At 40.0% G+C, this 19,183-nt stretch overlaps 1 protein-coding gene across 2 annotated transcripts; it reads right to left on the bottom strand.

Annotated features, from left to right (window-relative positions):
• Nucleotides 1-2,088: 2,088 nt before the first annotated feature.
• Nucleotides 2,089-18,824, bottom strand: ssbp3b (single stranded DNA binding protein 3b). Of its 2 annotated transcripts, XM_028443809.1 has the most exons (18): nt 18,637-18,692; nt 17,917-17,989; nt 17,608-17,669; nt 17,449-17,533; nt 9,325-9,414; nt 8,294-8,368; nt 7,995-8,057; nt 7,844-7,907; nt 7,685-7,758; nt 6,474-6,538; nt 6,324-6,372; nt 6,064-6,099; nt 5,918-5,972; nt 5,770-5,834; nt 4,940-5,018; nt 3,894-3,922; nt 3,668-3,769; nt 2,089-3,534 (listed from the first exon to the last, which is right to left on the bottom strand). In XM_028443809.1, the coding sequence occupies exons 1-18, from the start codon at nt 18,690-18,692 to the stop codon at nt 3,505-3,507; spliced, it is 1,152 nt and encodes a 383-aa protein (XP_028299610.1). In that variant the 3' UTR covers nt 2,089-3,504. The 2 variants fall into 2 exon arrangements, with proteins under 2 accessions (XP_028299610.1, XP_028299611.1); XM_028443810.1 differs by lacking the exon at nt 8,294-8,368 and having other exon boundaries at nt 3,505-3,534; nt 18,637-18,824.
• Between the last annotated feature and the right edge of the window lie 359 nt (nt 18,825-19,183).

Genomic DNA, 19,183 nt, shown 5'->3' with positions numbered 1-19,183 from the left:
TCTTTTTACTGCATTTTATTAAACTAGATTTATAAATGAGATACTAAAAGTATAGAATACAGTTGTTTTAGATTGTGTTTTGAATTGATTCTTTTTTATTAATTACTAGACATTTTGGGTGACCCCATTTAAATTTCAGGCAACCCCACATGGGGTCAAGGCCCCAAGGTTGAAAAACACCATGTTAAAGCAGAGAGGCTACAGCAGCAATGCACAACTTGAGCTCCATCAGAACAGGACACTAAACACAAGTTTGCACAGAGAACAAAATTCACCACTTGATTTGAAAACTTCAGCCTGGTCTGAAGAATCTTATTCCTGCTAAAACTTTGAGATAGAATAGATAGTTTGGTCAACATCAGCTGAAAGCACAGACCTACTCTCTTTATGGCAGAGGATCTCAACATGTGGGTCACTGACCTGTTTTCACTAAGTCGTGAGCATGTGCAATCATTTTATTTTGAAAGGAAATACTTTTGAAGCAGAGTATTGTAGTAGGAGTATGTGTTCACTTCAAAATTGAATGCAGAGATTGTGATATTTTAAATAAACACCATATTTCCAATCAGCACAAGTAATCCTGCCAGTCACAATTTTACTAACATATTTAAAAGCTGTAGTTAAGTTGTGAAATTAACGATTAAAACATACAATCATCCTACTACAACTATTACTGGTAAAATCATTATTAAAAAAAGTGGAAAATGTTAGTAAAGGTGTCACCAAGAACACAGATAGGCCTACCCTGCAAAAAAAAAAAGTGATGACTTTTATCTTAGCTAATGTTCTGCAAAAATCCCCAAAATAATTAAACACCTGCAGGATCATTTTGGTTACAGCCTATTATTATTCTTGCATCATGGATGTGACATTAAACAAAGAGAGTAGCTCTCAGTAGTAAAACACATTGGATTTGGCCTGTGGTGGACCAACCCACTTCCTGTGCAGACTTGCCAGAGGCTGTTTCCCATTGTTACACAGGAACCATAACACAATCAGATCCCTGCAACAGCCAGCACTCATGTAAAGAGTCACATCTGTATTCTAAAGAGCAGCCATGCTCTGGATGGACTGTAGGTTAAGGAGCTTTTTAGATTCAGGGGTTGTAAATGTAACATTGACAGAGGCTATAGGTTTTCAAAGAGCCTGAGAATCCAGTGAAAACCAGTAGAGGGCAATGTGAAGCCACTGCCTACTGGAGCTAGTGGCGTAAACAACTCTAACCCTATTGGTTTCAGGATAAAGACCAGTCCACTAACTTTTTTTAAAGCACACATTTCCTCATTTTACTCAATTTATGTTGAATCTCATGTCAATCTCATCTAAATGTGTGTGTGATCAGATAGATAAGATTACTGCAGACTAATGCATTCCTTCCTTTCAAAAAGAGCAATACCTGCATAAAGTTGTGTATGGAAGTAGATGTTAAAGCTCTTACGTTTATCTTTTGTATAAAACAGGGGTGTCACACTCATTTTAGTTCAGGGGTCAAATACAAAGTTTGATCTTAAGTGGGCTGCAGATTTTAGCCGAGAAAATTAGCAATTTCAACATTAATTTGCCAAAGTTTGTACTTCATCGTATACATGATACATAAAGTATGTAAGGCCTCCCACAATATCCAGGCAATAAGTGACAGATATTCGCTGCAGGATTTTCTCTTTTAAAATCCATTGATTTTTGTGACCAATTTTTATTTGATTTGGGGAAAATGTGTTAAATTATTTAAGGAAAATTGAGTTCTTTGAGTTTTAAAATGACTGCAGACCTATGATAAAACAGGGAAATTGCCATCCTCCAAATATTGTCAAGTTCTATTGAATTTGTGTATTTACAACCAAATTATTTGGTAAATTCATGTTTTGTCTTTTTTTTTTTTTTTTTTAAACATACCTTTTTAAAGTTACATAAGGCAAAGTTCAGCTAAATATTAACACAAGCCTAAGGAGCAAATGGAACATGTCCAACCTTTTCTAGAAGAGCTTTGTAATCGGTGATGTCATTTGCCTTACTGGTCTGACCAGACTTTCAACACTCAATAACCTGCTTGTGTTTGTACTTGCTGTGACAGACAAGTAACCTCTGCCAGCCGCTTTTTTTTTTTTTATTGCATACAGGCGTAACAGGTCATTATAATGAACACTCATTTTCCTTGAATAAAAACAACTCACAGCGCGATAAGTTATTGTAAAATTATATTAACAAGCAATCTTTCCTCAATTTGAAATAAAAAAAATTGTAAATAAAGGCAACAGAGGACAGATGTGTATAATGTGTAATGTTCACAAAAGAAAAAAACAATGTTGTCATCACATTTACAAGACTGCTGCTAAGTTCATAATGAAGACTATCAGATCAGTTTAAAAGGCCTTGACTAACTGAGTTACTGGGGAAATATATGTAGTCAAAGTTTGTATCAAAATATAAAAAAAAAAGATGAGGATTAGCAGGAGAGGGGATACAGGACCACAGGGGAAGACCGGTAACACAGGAGGGAAGTAAACGACCAAATGTGTGTGTGTGTGTGATGTTCAAAGCTTTTTTCATCATAAAAAAATGAACCCAAACACAGAAGTCTACAACGAGGAAGAGCACGGAGCGTTAAGCACAGGCAGGGAAAGAGATATACACCACATCTTAAAGCATGTGCCCACATAGAGAAGAGCAGCACTAGGTAGTATGTTGTACACAGATTCTCAGCAATCATGCACTCGTTTCCTCTGCCAATATCAGTTTTTCCTGTTTCCAAAAAAAAAAAAAAAAAAAAGAAAAAAACAAAACATGGAATGAAAAAAAAAAATGTTGAGAGTGCAGCTTAGCCATTGACTGATCGAATTGAATTGATTTGAGTCTGTGAGCGGCTAAAAGGGTATCATATCGTTTCACATTGTTTCCCCTTAAAAATCTCTTAAATAGAGGGCTGGGCATCAGGAAGAAAATTACATCTGTCAGAATAAAAAGGCAAGTTCTGAGTCCTAAGTCCACTTGTGACAGTCTGCATGGCGATAAATAATATGACAAGACAAAACCTTCCAAGCTAACAATGCATATGCACACTCTCCAGTGTTTTTAGGTGAAAGCAGATCTTTTCTGCACATCTTGCACCAAAACAAAAAAAAAGTCAGTAAAAGGACAAGAGTAAACTTCAACCTTTACTTCTCCACTCTATGAATAAGTGTGGAGGAGGCTGAGAGAGGACTGAGGGACAGGGAGGCTCTGCAAAGAAAATGAAAACAGGTCATGTATGCATTTCTCATTGGCTGTTTTTTTTTTTGTTATTTTTTGTCACACTTGTAGGGGCGGAGCCGGGATAAAGGGAGAAATTGTCCTTCATTTTGGAGCAAAGAGAATTAGTCGCCAGGCGTTTAGTCTCGTCTCCAAACAGCAGAACCAGTGCGGCACCTGTCCCTGATTTGAAGGTTGATGGCCATGTCCTAACATGAGTTCAGATACTCGGAATGATGGCAAATAATATGGAGTGATGGGTCAGGGAGGGATTGGGGGTCACACGCTCATCGTCATGGTGGGAGAGTACTGTGGAGGAACAGATGAGGGTAACAAATGTTAGAATCTTCACCGCTACATGTGGCATCTTGGTGTGTGATCTCAGTCCCAGTGATGCCAGTAACAATCCAGTTACAGTCAAAAACAGCTCACAGAGACTTACATTCTCGCTCTGAAATGAGTGGAGAAAGTTTCCACTCAGTTCTCCGTCATCCCGTGGGGTCCCAGGAGGATTGCTAATGCCACTTAAATTGTTTGGGGAGTTCTAGAAAGAGAGGAAAAAAGTGCAGGATTGTAGATTTTTATCATGTCTAACATTTCACTGTGTGGAGGAAAAACATCCAGAGAAAAAAAAAAAAAAAAAAACACTTTGGAAACTTCACACTTACCTTGTTCATTCCATCCATGTCACCAGAGCCTGCAGATACAATCAGTTGTACAATTAGAACTTTCACAACATATTCATACACATAAACCTACTGGAAACTCTAAAATACCACATCAGGGACAACTATTAAGAATTATAGGTCTGCTGATCCGATAATGATATCAGATAACAACAAAATCCTAATATCCATTTTTTGATTGGATTTGAGGATATTTTTGTGGGTCTTTTAAATTATTTGTTTATTTTATTCAATTGTAGAAAATTCTTGTTTAAGGTTTAAATGTTTGTAACCCATAGGTTAATAATAAATGGGCCAGTTTCTCTCATACCTAATGTTGCAGACTATTGTTCTCCATTTGAGCAATATTACTTGATCAAGCCTTTTTTGAACATTTCATACTATAGAATGATGTGTGATTAGTGCTGAATACTAGGCTTGGGCGGTCTGCAAATTTTGATACCGTTATACCGCCTCCCTATTTTGCTTTTACACTATTACCATGACTAATGAAAAAAATATGACGTAAGGCTCAGGGTGCATTCACACCCAACGCGACTGTGTGTGTGCGTCTGTCTACAGAGCAGAGTGTGAGCGGTGAGGACTGATCTCTTCTTTTCCTTCTCACTCCGGCCGTATGTTTACAGCACTTATTAACAGCGGCGCTTTTATGTTTTAAATGATCAACTTACGGAGTTACCAAAGGATGGGTTCACTCAGAATGTACGCTTGTTCAAGGAGTTAAAGCTGCAATTCGTAGAATCCTCTCTCTGCTGTTTTTAAACCAAAAGCTTCTCTTTGTTTACACGCATCTGTTCTCACTCTCGCTCTGACACCTGTGAGTGTGTGTGGGGGGCGGACCCTGCGCAGTCACGGGGAAGAGCATTGCATTTTTGTTTTTTTGTTATGACGGTATTGAAACTGATACCGTTGCTATTTTTATGACCCCGCAGTATACGGTATTACCGCCCAAGCCTACTGAATACCCAAGGCTACGATATCGGGATAACCCATATGAGATTTTCTGTGTGTGGTTGGTCATGTGTTACCTAGTGATCCATTCATGTGGTGTGGTTCCATCCCAGCCATGGCTCCTAGAGGTCCATCAGAGCCAGGGCCCATAGGGAACTGAAAGGACCCAAAGTGTATCAGCACCATTGATATAGTAAACAACAAAACATTAGTATTAACCAATACATAAAATCATTAAATTGATTGTTTAACCTAGACATTATTACCAGTTCCCCAAAACCAATCACACAGTTGTGTATTCTTTTTTTTTCTCTCCCATATTTGGGGAAAAACTGAGTTGTGCCACCAAACACCTGTGCATGTACATCAACCTTAGAGTGTGATAACATTTCCAAAAATAAACCATTCCCACAACTATGAAAAAAATACTGTTTTAATGGACATAAATGAACCTTTCTGGGTGTTTCTCCCATCAGCAACAATGTGAGGGGGTGTGCAGGCCGATATAGACTAAATCTAAAATCCAGCAACTGCATGAAAAACATTTGTAAAAAAAATAAAATCAGGCTTATCAAAAGCGCACAATAACAAAATGACCTTGCTAAAGTTCACACAAATGAATTTTTCAATTGACTGAAATTACATTTGCTCTTCATATTATGATAAAATATTGACCACAATTTTTAAGCCATTTCAAAAGTAGACCACAATCCAAGAAATAGTGAGCAGCCTTGCAGTGATCTAAATGTTCTATTCCAATGAAGAATTTACAATCCTGTACAAATACTGCATCTTGTTCTAGACAGCACGTGTTTGAGTGAAGTTACAGTCCTGTTGCTTTTATCACACAACCATGCTAAATCCACATCAGAAATCAAGCAAATAAGAAAAACAAAGCTCAACTTACGTTATTTCGGTTACCAGGTCCAGTGTTTATCATCGTGTACAAATTATCACCAGAATTGTTTGAGTCTGGGGAAAAAAAAGGAGTCAAAAATACAGTTTGGACATGAAAAACTAGTAAAGACTTATTTGCCTTCTACTACTTAACTTACCTGCAGGGCTAGGCATGATGGGAGTTCCTGGAGGACCTCCACCTCCTGATGCACCCTTTAAACAAAGCAACGGAATAAACACAGTTAAAAATGCATAAACAAAACTTTCATACAAGTATTTCTTGTATTCCATGATGTGTTCTCACCCCATATGCGCCAGGAGATGGGGAAGAGTAAGGCATCTGAAACCATAAACACAAACATTACAGAGCAGAAATGAAAGAGTAGAAGTCCTTTGGTACATCAAACTCATCGCTCGTAATTTGATCCTAATATTCTCATGGAAACCAGAATACATCCTTAACAAGATGGCAGAAAGACAGAAGACATTAAAGCCCTGACAAAAGAAATATCCGATCTAGGTGTCTGTCTGTGTGTGCGTGTGCGTGCGTGCGTGTACACTCACAGAGTTGGCATTATTGGGATTAGGCCATGGTCGACCTGTCCCTGGGCCCCTACATGATAGCAACAATGAAAGCATTGATTATATTCTACATGTACTGTAATGAAAAACAAAAACAAATGAGACACATTCACAAATGAAAAGTAGACTTACATGTTCACTCCTGGCATACCGGGCCCCATGGTGTTGTGTGGGGGCCTCATCCCTCCAACAAAATTCTGCCAGGGGGTGAAAATAAATGTAAATAAGTAAAGAGAAAACAGGGGCCAAAAAACCAACAATTACTACATTACTGGGGAAAGCATAAATGTGAACATTTTATATACTGAATTTAGCCAATAGCAGATGATGCTGCTCTGTCTTCACCATCAGAGGAAGCACTCCAGAGACTGATCAATGCAAAAACTTTGAGTTGATTATTAGCCTCAAGAAGACCAAGATCACGGGACAAGATGTACGCAGCATTCCAAGGATCTCTATTGGAAATTACACCCTACAAGTTGTTGAGAACTTTACCTATCTTGGCTCAACAATATCCAGCAATCTCTCTCGATGCTGAGTTTAACATCCGCATTGACAAGGCATCAACAATGATGGCTAGGCTCTCTAAGCATGCCTGCGAGAACACACTCCTAACCATCAACACAGATGAAAATCTACCAAACCTATGTTCTCCGTACTCTACTTCATGGCAGCGAGTCATGGACTTCATATGCACGACATGAGTGCAGTTTGAACTCTTTCCATCTACGCTGCCTGAGATGAATTCTGGGAATAAAATGGCAGGATCACATTCCAAATAAGGATGTTCTCAAGAAAACAGGAATAATGACAATCATTGTTCTCCTCACACAACAACGACTCAGATGACTTGGTCATGTAAGCCAAATGGATGACAACCTTATTCCAAAAAACATCCTGTACGGAGAGCTGGATCTGGAACCAGGGCTGTTGGAAGACCTGTCCTCCGCTACAATGTCTGCAAGTGGAATATTAAGGCCAGTGACATCAAACCTTCAAACTGGGAAGCCTCTTCAGCTGACCGAGTAAAATGGAAGCAGCTCGTGAAGGCGGGCATACGGCAGAGTGACCAGAAGAGAGTACAGCAGTGGGAGGAAAAGCGAGAACGCAAAAAAACACCAGCATTGAATCAACCACGTAATGTGACATTTGTATGCAACAACTGCAATAAGGCATGCCTTTCCAGAATTGGCTTATACAGCAATAGCAGGCGTTGCACCATTATAAACTGACAAACACCATAGTACAATAACCTATTGTTTCTCGGGACAAAGAGATGCCAGCAGCCAATAATAACTACTTAATGCATTGTTTATACACCTAGTCAAGGTGAAATTGCTCACCTGAGGGCCAGGGCCCATGGGTCCCATGCCACGAGGACCACTCATTCTCTGCATTGGTCCCAGGTTAGGATGTCCTGCAAGAACACAATCAGTTTATGTACAGATTCAAGAAAAAACACATAATTGTCTTTTTTTTTAAAGAGAATAGATCATCAATACCTTGTGGTCTTGTGGGATCCATGTTGGGCAGCATAGGATGAGGACCTGGGCCTCCACCGGGGGGCTAATGATGATAAAGGAGCAAAGCACTGGTGAAAAACACAGGTCTACATTTATACAATGCATTCTGTATCTGTGGACAGTGGGTTACCTGGTTGGCCATCCTGATAGGGGGACCTCTTGGGCCTCCAGCAAACCGGGGTGACATGAAAGACTACAACATAAACAGAAGGTGCCACTTAAAACCTCAATTACAACACTCAATGTATCCCCTCTTGTGTGAGGGGATACATCAATGTTGTGAGAACACAGAAAGCAGCATAAAGCATTAAGCAGGGGGAGGAACAGCCAGTAGCGTGAAGAATTAGCTCTAGGGAGCGGCGTCCCCCAAATGATTACAGACAGCCAAAGAGGAAAGAAAATCCAGCAAAGAGAGCAAGGCAGTGTTACCTGGCTGTGAGGTCCCATCATACTGTTTGGGGGAGGAGGCTGGGGGTGAGGAGAGCCCTGGGGACCCGGAGGACCCTGTTGCGTCACACAAAATGTAAAGGCAAGAAGGAGAGAGAAAGAATAGAAGAAGAGGGAGCAAGAAACAGATGAGTCAAAAAAAGAAGCAGAGAAGCAGGATTACTGCAGGGCAGAAGACAGCTTGATCGCAACAATCAAACTGGGGCGTAGACGATGAAAAAAGGTACACAAACACCATGTTGCTCATCTTTATAACCAAAGGGTGTCAGAGGGAGACTGAGCAGAGAACAGGCAGATGAAAGAATGAAAGGAGACAGCTTGATGGAGAGGATGAAGCCTCTTCTCCCTGTCACTCAAGACATTATGAAGCCTGCTGCATGCAGCATGTTATGACTGCTAATCTTCCTGAATTAGCAGCATCAATTAAGCTCTATGCAATTAGCTTTCTGACAACACTAAACATCGGCAGTGTGTTGCTAATGTTGCTGATGTGATAAAGAGTGAGGGGACTAATTGAGCCGCCTCCACAGATTTCTGATATGGAACACATACTGTAAGTGTGAGCATCAACGTGACATTGTCTAAACCCATGTTTACATGATTGCATGTCACAGATTTGATGTCATTACAGATGGGTGGGGCCTACTCGTAGAGAGCTGAATCCTACTTCAATGGCTGAGTTCAAACATGGCGGACTGTGAAGTAGTTATCTTTGGAGGATATTGATTCAAAGTAGGTGCTGCATCTTTCGATTTCTCCATTAAGGAGAATAACCGGCCTAAGCTTGGACATTTACGGCAAAGGAGAGGTCCTGGGCAGACAGAATGTCTGTGATGGTTACAAGTTTGCTGAACATTTTGGAACATTACATAATCCACACCAATTGCTCCAAAATGCATAGAAAAATGGGACAGTGAGATCATGACTAAAGTCAGCAGCAGGACAGCTGGTGAAAGGCTAAAGTAGCAATAGCAATAACTGGAGCCAAGTGTCGTTTGCATTTCTTGACTAACCTGGAAAAAGCCAGGTGGTATTGGTCCTCCAGGCATGCCCTCACTGGGAGGCATTCCACCCATAACGGGGCTTGGGGCTGCAGCTGCACTCTGAAGGAGAGAATGCAAAAAACATTATTATTTTTCTAAAAAGCAATGCAGCTATTTAAGGTAGTGTGAAACAAATAGTGTTGCCTTGTTTTACCCACATAGTAATCCTGCATGCAATGCATGTTTGTGATACTGTACATACCATACTACCAGTATACACAATAACTCCTCCCAACAGTGTATAGAAAAATTCTCTCTTGTAGAATGTTGCAAGATGCTTTTTTTAAATTTTAACTCTACCGCTAAAATATTTCACCTGTGACAGGTTAAAGTATCTACACACCATTTAAACACCATCTAGGAAAATGTGCCTTACCCCGAAATCTCAATACTGTACTAAATGAGACTTTGAAGTCTAAGCCCTGCTGATCAAGGATCAGATGAGTATTATACGATGCAGAGAGTCAGACGCTCCAAAGTGCTGGTGCACAGCAGGGGCTGGCCGGGCTGATTTCCTGCTCAAACCACAGCTCTAATTCACTAATGTGCCATTTGCTTCAGTCACACACTCCTAATTGACTGAGTTTTTCTTCCATGTAGCCAAAGCAATCTGAGAAGAGCTAATGCCTTCAGAGTTGTGGGGTTTAGCTTCCAACTAAGAATGGAATGAGATAAAACAAGGCACACTGGAAATTATTTTCTCATGGTAAACAAGCATTGATCACTACGGTGGATGTAGAGCCATTCAAGTTCATACAGTTTTACATGTGCAACAGCTCCACAGACAACTCGAGTCAATAACCGGCACACTCCCCTTTATCGACTGCACCTTCCCTAATTATATCTGCTCAGGCTGAAGCTGCAGGGACACACTGTGAAATACCACAGCCAGGGGAGAAGTGAGGCCACGGTGTCACGTCTCATGTGGACACGACCAACAAAAAGACGAAGACCAAAGACCAATTCTGCTTGTTCACTCTGCAAAAGTATTCAAATGAAATGAGATGCATGACTTCACAGGGCTGGGCGGTATGAATAAAAATGTATATCACGGTATTTTTCAAAATTCTAAAGGTTTCACGGTATATTTCTTTAGGGGTGTCCCAATCCGATATTGATATTGGATATTGGGCCAATATCAGCCAGAAAACAAATATCGGATTTTATCGGACTGCATCTAAAATCTCCGATATAAGCGCTCCGATAATTTTTTGTTGTTTTTGTCCAGGCCCTCAGTTGTTCCCACATATACTGACAGTAAAAAATTACTGAAGTGAACTTAAATTGTTGACTATTGTTCTCTGAGTAACATCACTGGATCAAGCCTTTTCTAACATTCCACACTACAAAATAAGTAATTATTTATGTTTTATTAAAGAAAGGAAAAAAAAAGTATTCATGCTGATATCGGATCAGTATCGGTATCGACTGATATGCAAGGCTGCAATATTGGCATCATATCGGAAATGAAAAAGCTGTATCGGGAAATCTCTATTTTTTTAATGCGTAATCAGGTGTTATTTTTCTACTGGTTGAGAGAGGAATTACTGCAGTAGATTGACTTAGGATGGTCTATTTTTTCTGTCATCATGAGTGAACATTGTAGAATAATTCCACACTAGTAGTAATACAAGCTACAATGAGACACAGCCCGACTCCGATTGTTATTAAGGCATCCACACATGTAACACCCACTGGCACTTTGCCCCACTAGCTTAGCATTAGCTTGATTTCTAGCTTTAAATGCTGCATACTCAGTGGTGTGGTGGTTTCTCATGGTGAATAAGGTAGCGTTTTGTTTGCAGCTCCACCAGGACTTATTTCCGCGTTACAGGAATGACAAATTGCGATATTTTGCTCACTTTTTTGTGCATTACTGCCGACATGCTAAGCTAACCGTGCCTCCGTGAGCATAGACATTATATACATATATAATTAGCGGTGTAACAATACATTGATCCACCGATTAGATAATTAACAATCCAATTACATCGATGCACAATGAAAACATCAATAAACATCTTTAAGATACGCTTTTATTTTGAAATTCACATAGCACGTCTGTTCATCCGTGCCACCATTTCCTGCGCGAGGATGATGACATAACGTAGCAAAAGCCACGCGACGACAAAGCCTTGCAACCTCTGTTGCCATCCCAATTTGTATACGGTATTATGCAGCCGCTGACCAGTAATGCCCCGCTGCCGCTTCCTGAATGTGGAGCCAACCGCTATAAAACACCAACAAAGAAGACGCGTTGTTTACATTGTTCTTTGGCAAAGTGAGGAGTCAAGGTGAAAAAGGCATGCAAGGAAAGCAGTAAAAAACTATATATCCGGAAATGAAATAATAATGAAAACGCAGCGCTATAGTAGTGATGTTTATTTTAAGACGATAAGAAATGGGATGAAGAAGGTTGTTTTGCTAGGGGTTTAGCACGCACGTGAGTGCACAGACACGCAAACGGAGATCTGATCTGTGCTTGTAAATGGGTTGATGATTTATACTAACTCCCCACAACAAACAGTGTCTGTTCATGTAAATAAACAGGCCGACTGAATAACAAGTGTCTGGAAGTCCACTTGATATATTTATTTAATATCAAAAAAGAAAAAAAATTGTCAATATACAATATATCGCAATGTTTCGTCTCGCGATACATTATCGATTCACTGGCGCCAAACATCGATATTAATTTCTTTTTTTAGAAATATATATATAATTTTTATCCTTCTATTACACAAATTAAGTATAGGGCCCTATAAAATCCATGTTAACAGAATCACAGACAAAATCGGGATAAAATGCGTCACTGTGAGAAGGAACATTTTTTTTTATGGGGAATACTTGTTTCTGGGTAGCGCTTATTAGGCGCACCGCCCTCCTCCTCCCGTCTTGGCTGCAATAAACTGTGCCTAAACCACCTGAAACCCATTTAAACTGCCAAACTACGCAAATCACTGACTCCAATACAGAGCTCACCAGTGCCTGCTTAACTTTAATGTGCCTCTGAAATTCCGTCCGTTCCTCGTGTAGAGCAGCAGCGCTCTGTGCAGCTTCACCTGCTCAGTGTGTTAACATCATCTCAGAGCTACAGAAAATCCGTGGGAAAAGTTGCGTGTTGTTCTGGATGACACCATCGATGCCAGGGTAATGCACTGACTGAAATGTTTATTTTTCATATGCAGTGAAATTTTCCAGTTTTCATAAAACAAATTCATTCAGCGCTGATGTGTCCATGTTTACAGTTGATAATACTGGCACTGAAGTGATTATTTTCTGCATTCATTTTTTTTTAATTGGCACAAACATCATTAACCAATATTTTGGTGAAGCGTTATTTTGTATGAGTCTTCCCTTAAAGACAAACATAACACAAGAAAAATTGGACTAGTTGTGGTAAGTGTGTGTTAAGAAGAACCACTGTGCAGTATACACTGTGTTTTACTTGGCTGTCATTCATGTGAAATTGATTGACAATGTTTTGTAATTCCTGTGAAATGGATTCAGTGCAGTAGATAAATTCTGAACTTCTTAAGTGACATATTGTGGTGTATCACGGATTAAATTACCCCGCGATATATCGATTATTGCTGTATCGCCGCATCGCGATATCGTTACTGCGGCAAAGATATCGTGAGGTACCTGGCTATACCCAGCCCTAATCAAAATCATATATGTAGCATTATTATCCTTGTACAATTCGTTTTTTGGTTATTCCGTTTTAAAACCAAGTCAAAACAAATAAACCTTGTTATTTTTGTTCTACACAAATTCATCATATGCCCCTTAAAATACGTTTTTATACATCATTAACAGGTCAATGTTAAAATAATAAAAATATAATTAATAATAACAATGACACTTTTTTCCCCATCTGGATACAGTTTGAAATCAACTGTTTTCAAAGCCATATTTTTGTATTATTAAAAACGTATTGCACCGTAGTAATTGAAATAATTTATCACTCACACAATTCAAAGTTTAACACTGTTAAATGTTACAGAATGGTGTTTAAACTGTTTATTTAATGCCTGATACCTGGAAGACCTTAGAAATAAAATGGTCAAATCATATGTCAGTTGTTTTTGGGAGTTGATATACATGTAAATGATTGTGTGAGATTGGCATATGATATCACATCATATCAATCGCAAGCTTGTGAATTGAAATCGTATCGTGACAGTCTTTGTAATATCGGCAAACATCGTATCGCCATCCAAACCGAGACATAGTATGGTGATGAAGCTGATGATTTACATCCCTATACTGTATATAATGTCTATGTCCGTGAGTGTTGTCATTCTGTAGCAGAGGCATGCACACGCAGGCACATGTATTTCCATTTACACTGTAGCTAACACCAGAACGCTACTGTTTAGATTCCAAACGCGGCGCATGCAGTGTTCCGATTGTTTTGTAATCAAATGCACCGACGGTAAAAATTAAAAAATTCATATAACGAAAATATATGCTGGTATTCACTATGAACCGGTATACCACCCAGCTCTACAACTTCAACTCAAGGCAACCCTTTTCTGTTCTAACTACAAATATAGAACTTCTGACTATTATATTATTAAAAACATTTTAACTTTAGCCAGTGAAGAGTAGGGAAAATATGTATATAATCTTCCTAAAAATGCTATTAAAAAACAGAAAAAGCAATAAACTGGCATCATACAGATGTTAAAACATCTTTTCACCATTGAGAAATCATATACAACTGATTTAGGTAAGTAAAATAACAACCTGTTGAGCAACATTTAATGTTCTCAGACTAGTTCGAGTTTAACCAGAAGGATTGGGTGCTACCCTGTCCAATAAACACTCAGCGTGTGAATGAATAGTCAGCATTTTGTCATTTCAACAATCAAGCTTACAGAAGCACCGATATTAAGAATCACAGGAAAAGCATCTGCATCAATAATTTAATTAATGCCCAGGGAGGTTTCCACCACCATTTTTATTATGTACAGTAATATACATTGTTGAATTGGGATTATGATAAAGGATCTTTGTAAAGTAACAAATGGTGCGAAATATGAACGCCCCAATCTCAAGCCAACTAGTATTTGTAAAAACAGCTTAACATATATGCCAGTGTTCACTGTTCAACTATTACATTTAGTATTTGGCCATTTGTTGTTAACAGGAAGTAACACATCAGCCAAGGACATCTCCGTTAATCACCAGGTCAGTGAGCGGTAAGAATTGGAACAAAACTTGTTCAACTTGGAAAATTTAGGTACGGTAAACCTTTCTGATGCTTCATCATTGAGGCTTTTCCTGATCTCACACAGAATAATTCCAGGATTCATTTACCAAAAAACTTTGCTTTGATTGGGCTGGAAGAAAGAGGCACATGAAGTCTAGAGCAAATCATGTCATCTTACATGTGTATTAAACCTATCTGAAGCCTGCAGCTGTGCTGGTTGGACAAAGAGAGCAGGGTGATGCTTTTGTTATAAATGAGTCCCGTTGCTGTACAGACAACCTGGTACAGGAAAAAGGCAGATGTCCCAGTCCTGCCTCAGGCTACAGGCCTCTCCACTGAGGGCTCCTGTATAGCTCCACAAGACGACCTTTCTTTAAGTCAGGCCACCAGCCCCCACAAAGTGATTCAGCATGTATACATGTGTCTGAGCACAAAGCAAACAAGAAATCTCCAGCAAACTAATATTTCCTAAATACTTGAATCACAAGAGAAGGTTACAAAAGGCCAAAGTGCTGGCAGATGTCCTAGTGCTATAAAAAAAAAAAAAAAAGGGAGGTGGCGGGGGGTTAGGGAAACCAGGGTAAGTGTGAACAAGAGGTTAACTTGGGTAACTGCAAAAAGGACCCGGAGAGAGACAAACAAAAAAAAAAAAAAACAAGTCTAATGTGCTGAAGTGGATGAGGTAGAAATGATCTATGATGTAGTCATTTGTAGCACAGCACAGACCACCCAACTCCAGTTCTCTGAGCTAGTGTGCTTTTAACAGCCTCACTTCTTCCACTGGACCCAATGCTAAAAAGAAACCAGCGTCTATGTTTAGCTTGTAAATGTTTAACCATCAATCAACATCATAAAACCCACTCTGGATCCTGACTGGATTCTCTCTCTCTAGTCACTTCAAGCAAGTCTCCTCCTCACGTCTCCCACCTTCCCTTGCTCCCCAACCCCCTCCTCATTATATTCCCTCAGCTCCACCACAGTGGTGGATCCTGGGCATATGCCACAGTGCCACTCCCCTTTTCTTTTTCCCCAATCTGCCCCTCTGCTCTGTGACAGCCATCAATCAGCTGCTGACGCCATGGCGACAGGGCCCGCAGGGAGCATTCGTCAGGCCCAGCGTGAATACGCTAGAGGCTTTACGAGCTCTGCCTGCCCTCACCTCCCCCACACGTAGACAAAGGCTGGGGGTCCAGTGACTTATACTGTCCACACACACACACACTTGCATGACCCCCAAACAAACACAAAGAGAGCTAACAGGAGAACGAGGGGCAACTACAAGACGTGAGCCTCAACCAATCGTATTCTCAATGCTCCAAACAACAGCAGCCCTCTGCCAGACACACATTTCACTGCTCCCTCATTTGCTTAATGTTTTCCATGTTCAGATAATGGCATCAGGACAATTAAAAGATGCACATTAATAGTTTAACTTGCACTTTCTCAATGTATATAATCCCATGTTTTCTCACATCTATAAATAAAAATTTGTCTTTAAAAATGTATGGGTAATATTCTTTTCCATAACATCATGTGATCCAAGATAATGTCACAAGACAAAAATGTATATATAAAACAAACAATCAAATGTAATCAATTACCTAGAAGCAGTCGGTTATCAACAGAAGTTGTCCAATGTCTAGATGAGTTAAAATAAACAAGAGTTGTGCTTCCTGAAAGGGCTGACCAACACTGTAGCCTTTTTTTAATGCTCCCAGGTCACCTGGTAGATCAGGAGGTCTGCTACCCTGACAACACTATCTACAAAGAACAGGAACTAGATCTCCATTTTAACTCATTATTGTCTGATAAACCAACTGACCAAACAATAAGATGCAGTGATTGCTGCAACTATCACCCACGTGTCTCCATCTTTGAATGGAATGCTGTAAAGAAATGGAAAAAAGAAGTTAAATCTTGACTTCTTCTCTTTAAAAAAATAAAAGATTGCATTCACCTTAACAACCCAGCATTCTGATGCGAGGTCAAACAACTGACAAATGTGTTTCCTTTTTTTTTTTATTGATCATGTAAAAATGTTTACTCTTGTTGACTGAAAGCAGAGAACGGTACAACAAATAAAGAAACTGGACTCTTTAAATTATTATCCTGAGCCTGCACATTAAAATCCTAATAAAAGATAAACTACCTCTAAAAACTAAAAGTCTAGGGTGACATGACATAAAATGAAAACAAAAAGCAGCTTCAAACATGTTTGTTTTGATTCCATTAGAATCATATCATGTTTTGATTCCATTAGAATCAAATCATTTCAGGTGCAATATCTCAACTTTCAAAAAGCAGTTTGGTTCTTGAATTCTCACACATTAAGACAGCTGCACATCTGTCAGATTAAGTAGCACACATAAATGTTGAAATATTGCACAGAACCTTAAAAGTGTTGGCTTGTATTTTTACAACAGAGGCAGGAAGCGAGGGGAGAAGGGGAGAGCACTTGACAGGTCTGACTCAGAACATACTGACATCAGCATCATTTTCCCAGAAATCTATAAAGTTCATTGTTGGATGCATCAGTCGACCTACCGACAGAGATGATGACAACTGATCAACCAAATTTACAGTGCGCACACATTGAAATAAGAAAAAAGCAGGTTAAGCACTGCCTGCAATCATTCCAAACATTATGAAACAGAAAGGGCCAAGATAAAACCTCTCAAAAATGAAAATTTACTTGGACATGAGTGTTGACCAACGCTTTGGTCTGATAGCTCCACAAACACAAAATCATTCTTTAATCCACAACCAAAATTAAAAGTAGCAACTCATCAAAGCCTGGAATGCAACACAGTTTTTCTTTTTTTTTTAGGCAGAAAACCAGCCGACAATGTGCAAAAGTTCCCATAAATACTACTCACGTAATCATGGAAGGCTTTTGCCTCGCTGGAGTGGTCACATGTCTCTCTCCTCTCTGGTGCAGCGCAGTATAGGTCCCAGAAAACACTGTGGGGAAACACAATGGTGAGGAACCCAAACAAACTAGTGGGACGGATGCATTACAGAGACACGACACTTACCACCACCAGGAATGTAGGAATCCAGGGGGTTCTCCAAGTGTGATGTTTTTCTCCCATCGGATCTAAACAAGTTGCAGTCAAGATAAGATAAGATTAAGTTCATTGATCTCTTGGAGAGGGAGGGGGTGGGTTCAAAATTATACAGTAGAGAATTTATGCAAATGTAGAATATTTAGAAAAAAAAATAAAAAATGATGTGACTTAATATCAAAATCTTCATCAAAAGTATTCATGTATGAATGATTGTCAAAACACATTTGTGGATTGAAATGATGAAATTGTTGAGCTTTTACCACAAATTCAACATACCTCTGATAGAAAGGTCTGTGCAGACTTCTGTGCTCCTATGTGTAACAAATATTCATAGACATATAGAGCCAACCTGTTTGGGATACACAAAATAATTATATATATTAGACACGTCAATGTGATATCACGTTATTATGTCCACCATGTACACAGTGAGAGTGGAGTCGGGCCCTCTGAACAATGGCTGCCAAATAGCCTGTACCACCAAAATTAACCAAGGACTGGAAACCACGTCGAGCCTAGTCCACCTTTCACTGCATTTCGAAGATAAAGGGAAATTGTAAAGGCTTGTGTGTATTTCAGCGTGTTACTGTGAGACGTATTAAAAGCAGCAGCAGCCTGTTGTGTATTGGCTGGGCAAACTGTGTTGGTGGTGGCACTGATGGGGCTGAACACAGGGAGATAAAAACGGAGGCACAATGCAGAGAACAACGCTCTGAAGCACCGAGCTGTTGTTATGTTATCCAACCCGAGGCTTTAACTAAGTGCACCGCGGAAATAAGAGCCAAATGGCTGGTTAAAAAACACAGCCACGCCGCGGCGGGAGGTGCTGGTGAAAAGCTTGAGGTTAGCAGAGCACAGAGAAGGAATGGCGAGCAGACAAGGCGGTTCATTCAATTCCTTCCTGCTGCTCGTTCGTCCAGCGAACAACAGAGCGCAGCAGGCAGCAATTTATGAGCCGCAAAAAACACACCACAACACACGGTTTTCCCCGCTTACTTCTCTCGTGCCTGGCCGTCCGACGGAACCGGGGTGCCTTTTCCTTTGGGGAACATGGTGTGGTGCGGGAGGACGACCGTCGTCTCTTGTCTTTTTGTCGTTATTTCATCTGTCAGACCATCGCGACCCTCCAACCGCACTCCTCAACCCGACGAGTCAACCAAGCTCGTCCGGGGGGGAAGAGGAGGAGCTTAGCCCGACTGACGCGTCTGACAGCCAATCACAGTGCAGCAGTCGCTTTAAGGTCGGCCTTTGAGTGATTTCTGTTTCATTGGTACCTGCGATAAGATCGAGATAAAATGATTAGCATCCTATGTTTATTTAGCTTCGTTGCTCTTTCTTACTACCATTTTGTAAAGGAAAACAACAAACTTTGTACTCACTTAATTTTTCCTTGAGCAAAGTGTTGATATTCAAGGTCTCTAAGGTATACAAGGACTCAATTCCTTGTTGTTTCATGTTCTCCTAGAGCACGTGCTTCCTAAACTTTATTGCCCCATCAGGGGGCATGGGACCTCCGTGTACCCCTTAGCCTAGTTGTTCTAAA

This window comes from Gouania willdenowi, chromosome 4 (genome assembly GCF_900634775.1).
Source record: "Gouania willdenowi chromosome 4, fGouWil2.1, whole genome shotgun sequence".
NCBI lineage: Eukaryota > Metazoa > Chordata > Actinopteri > Blenniiformes > Gobiesocidae > Gouania > Gouania willdenowi.
Note: the sequence above shows the minus strand (reverse complement) of the source record. Positions and strands in the feature narration are given on the sequence as shown.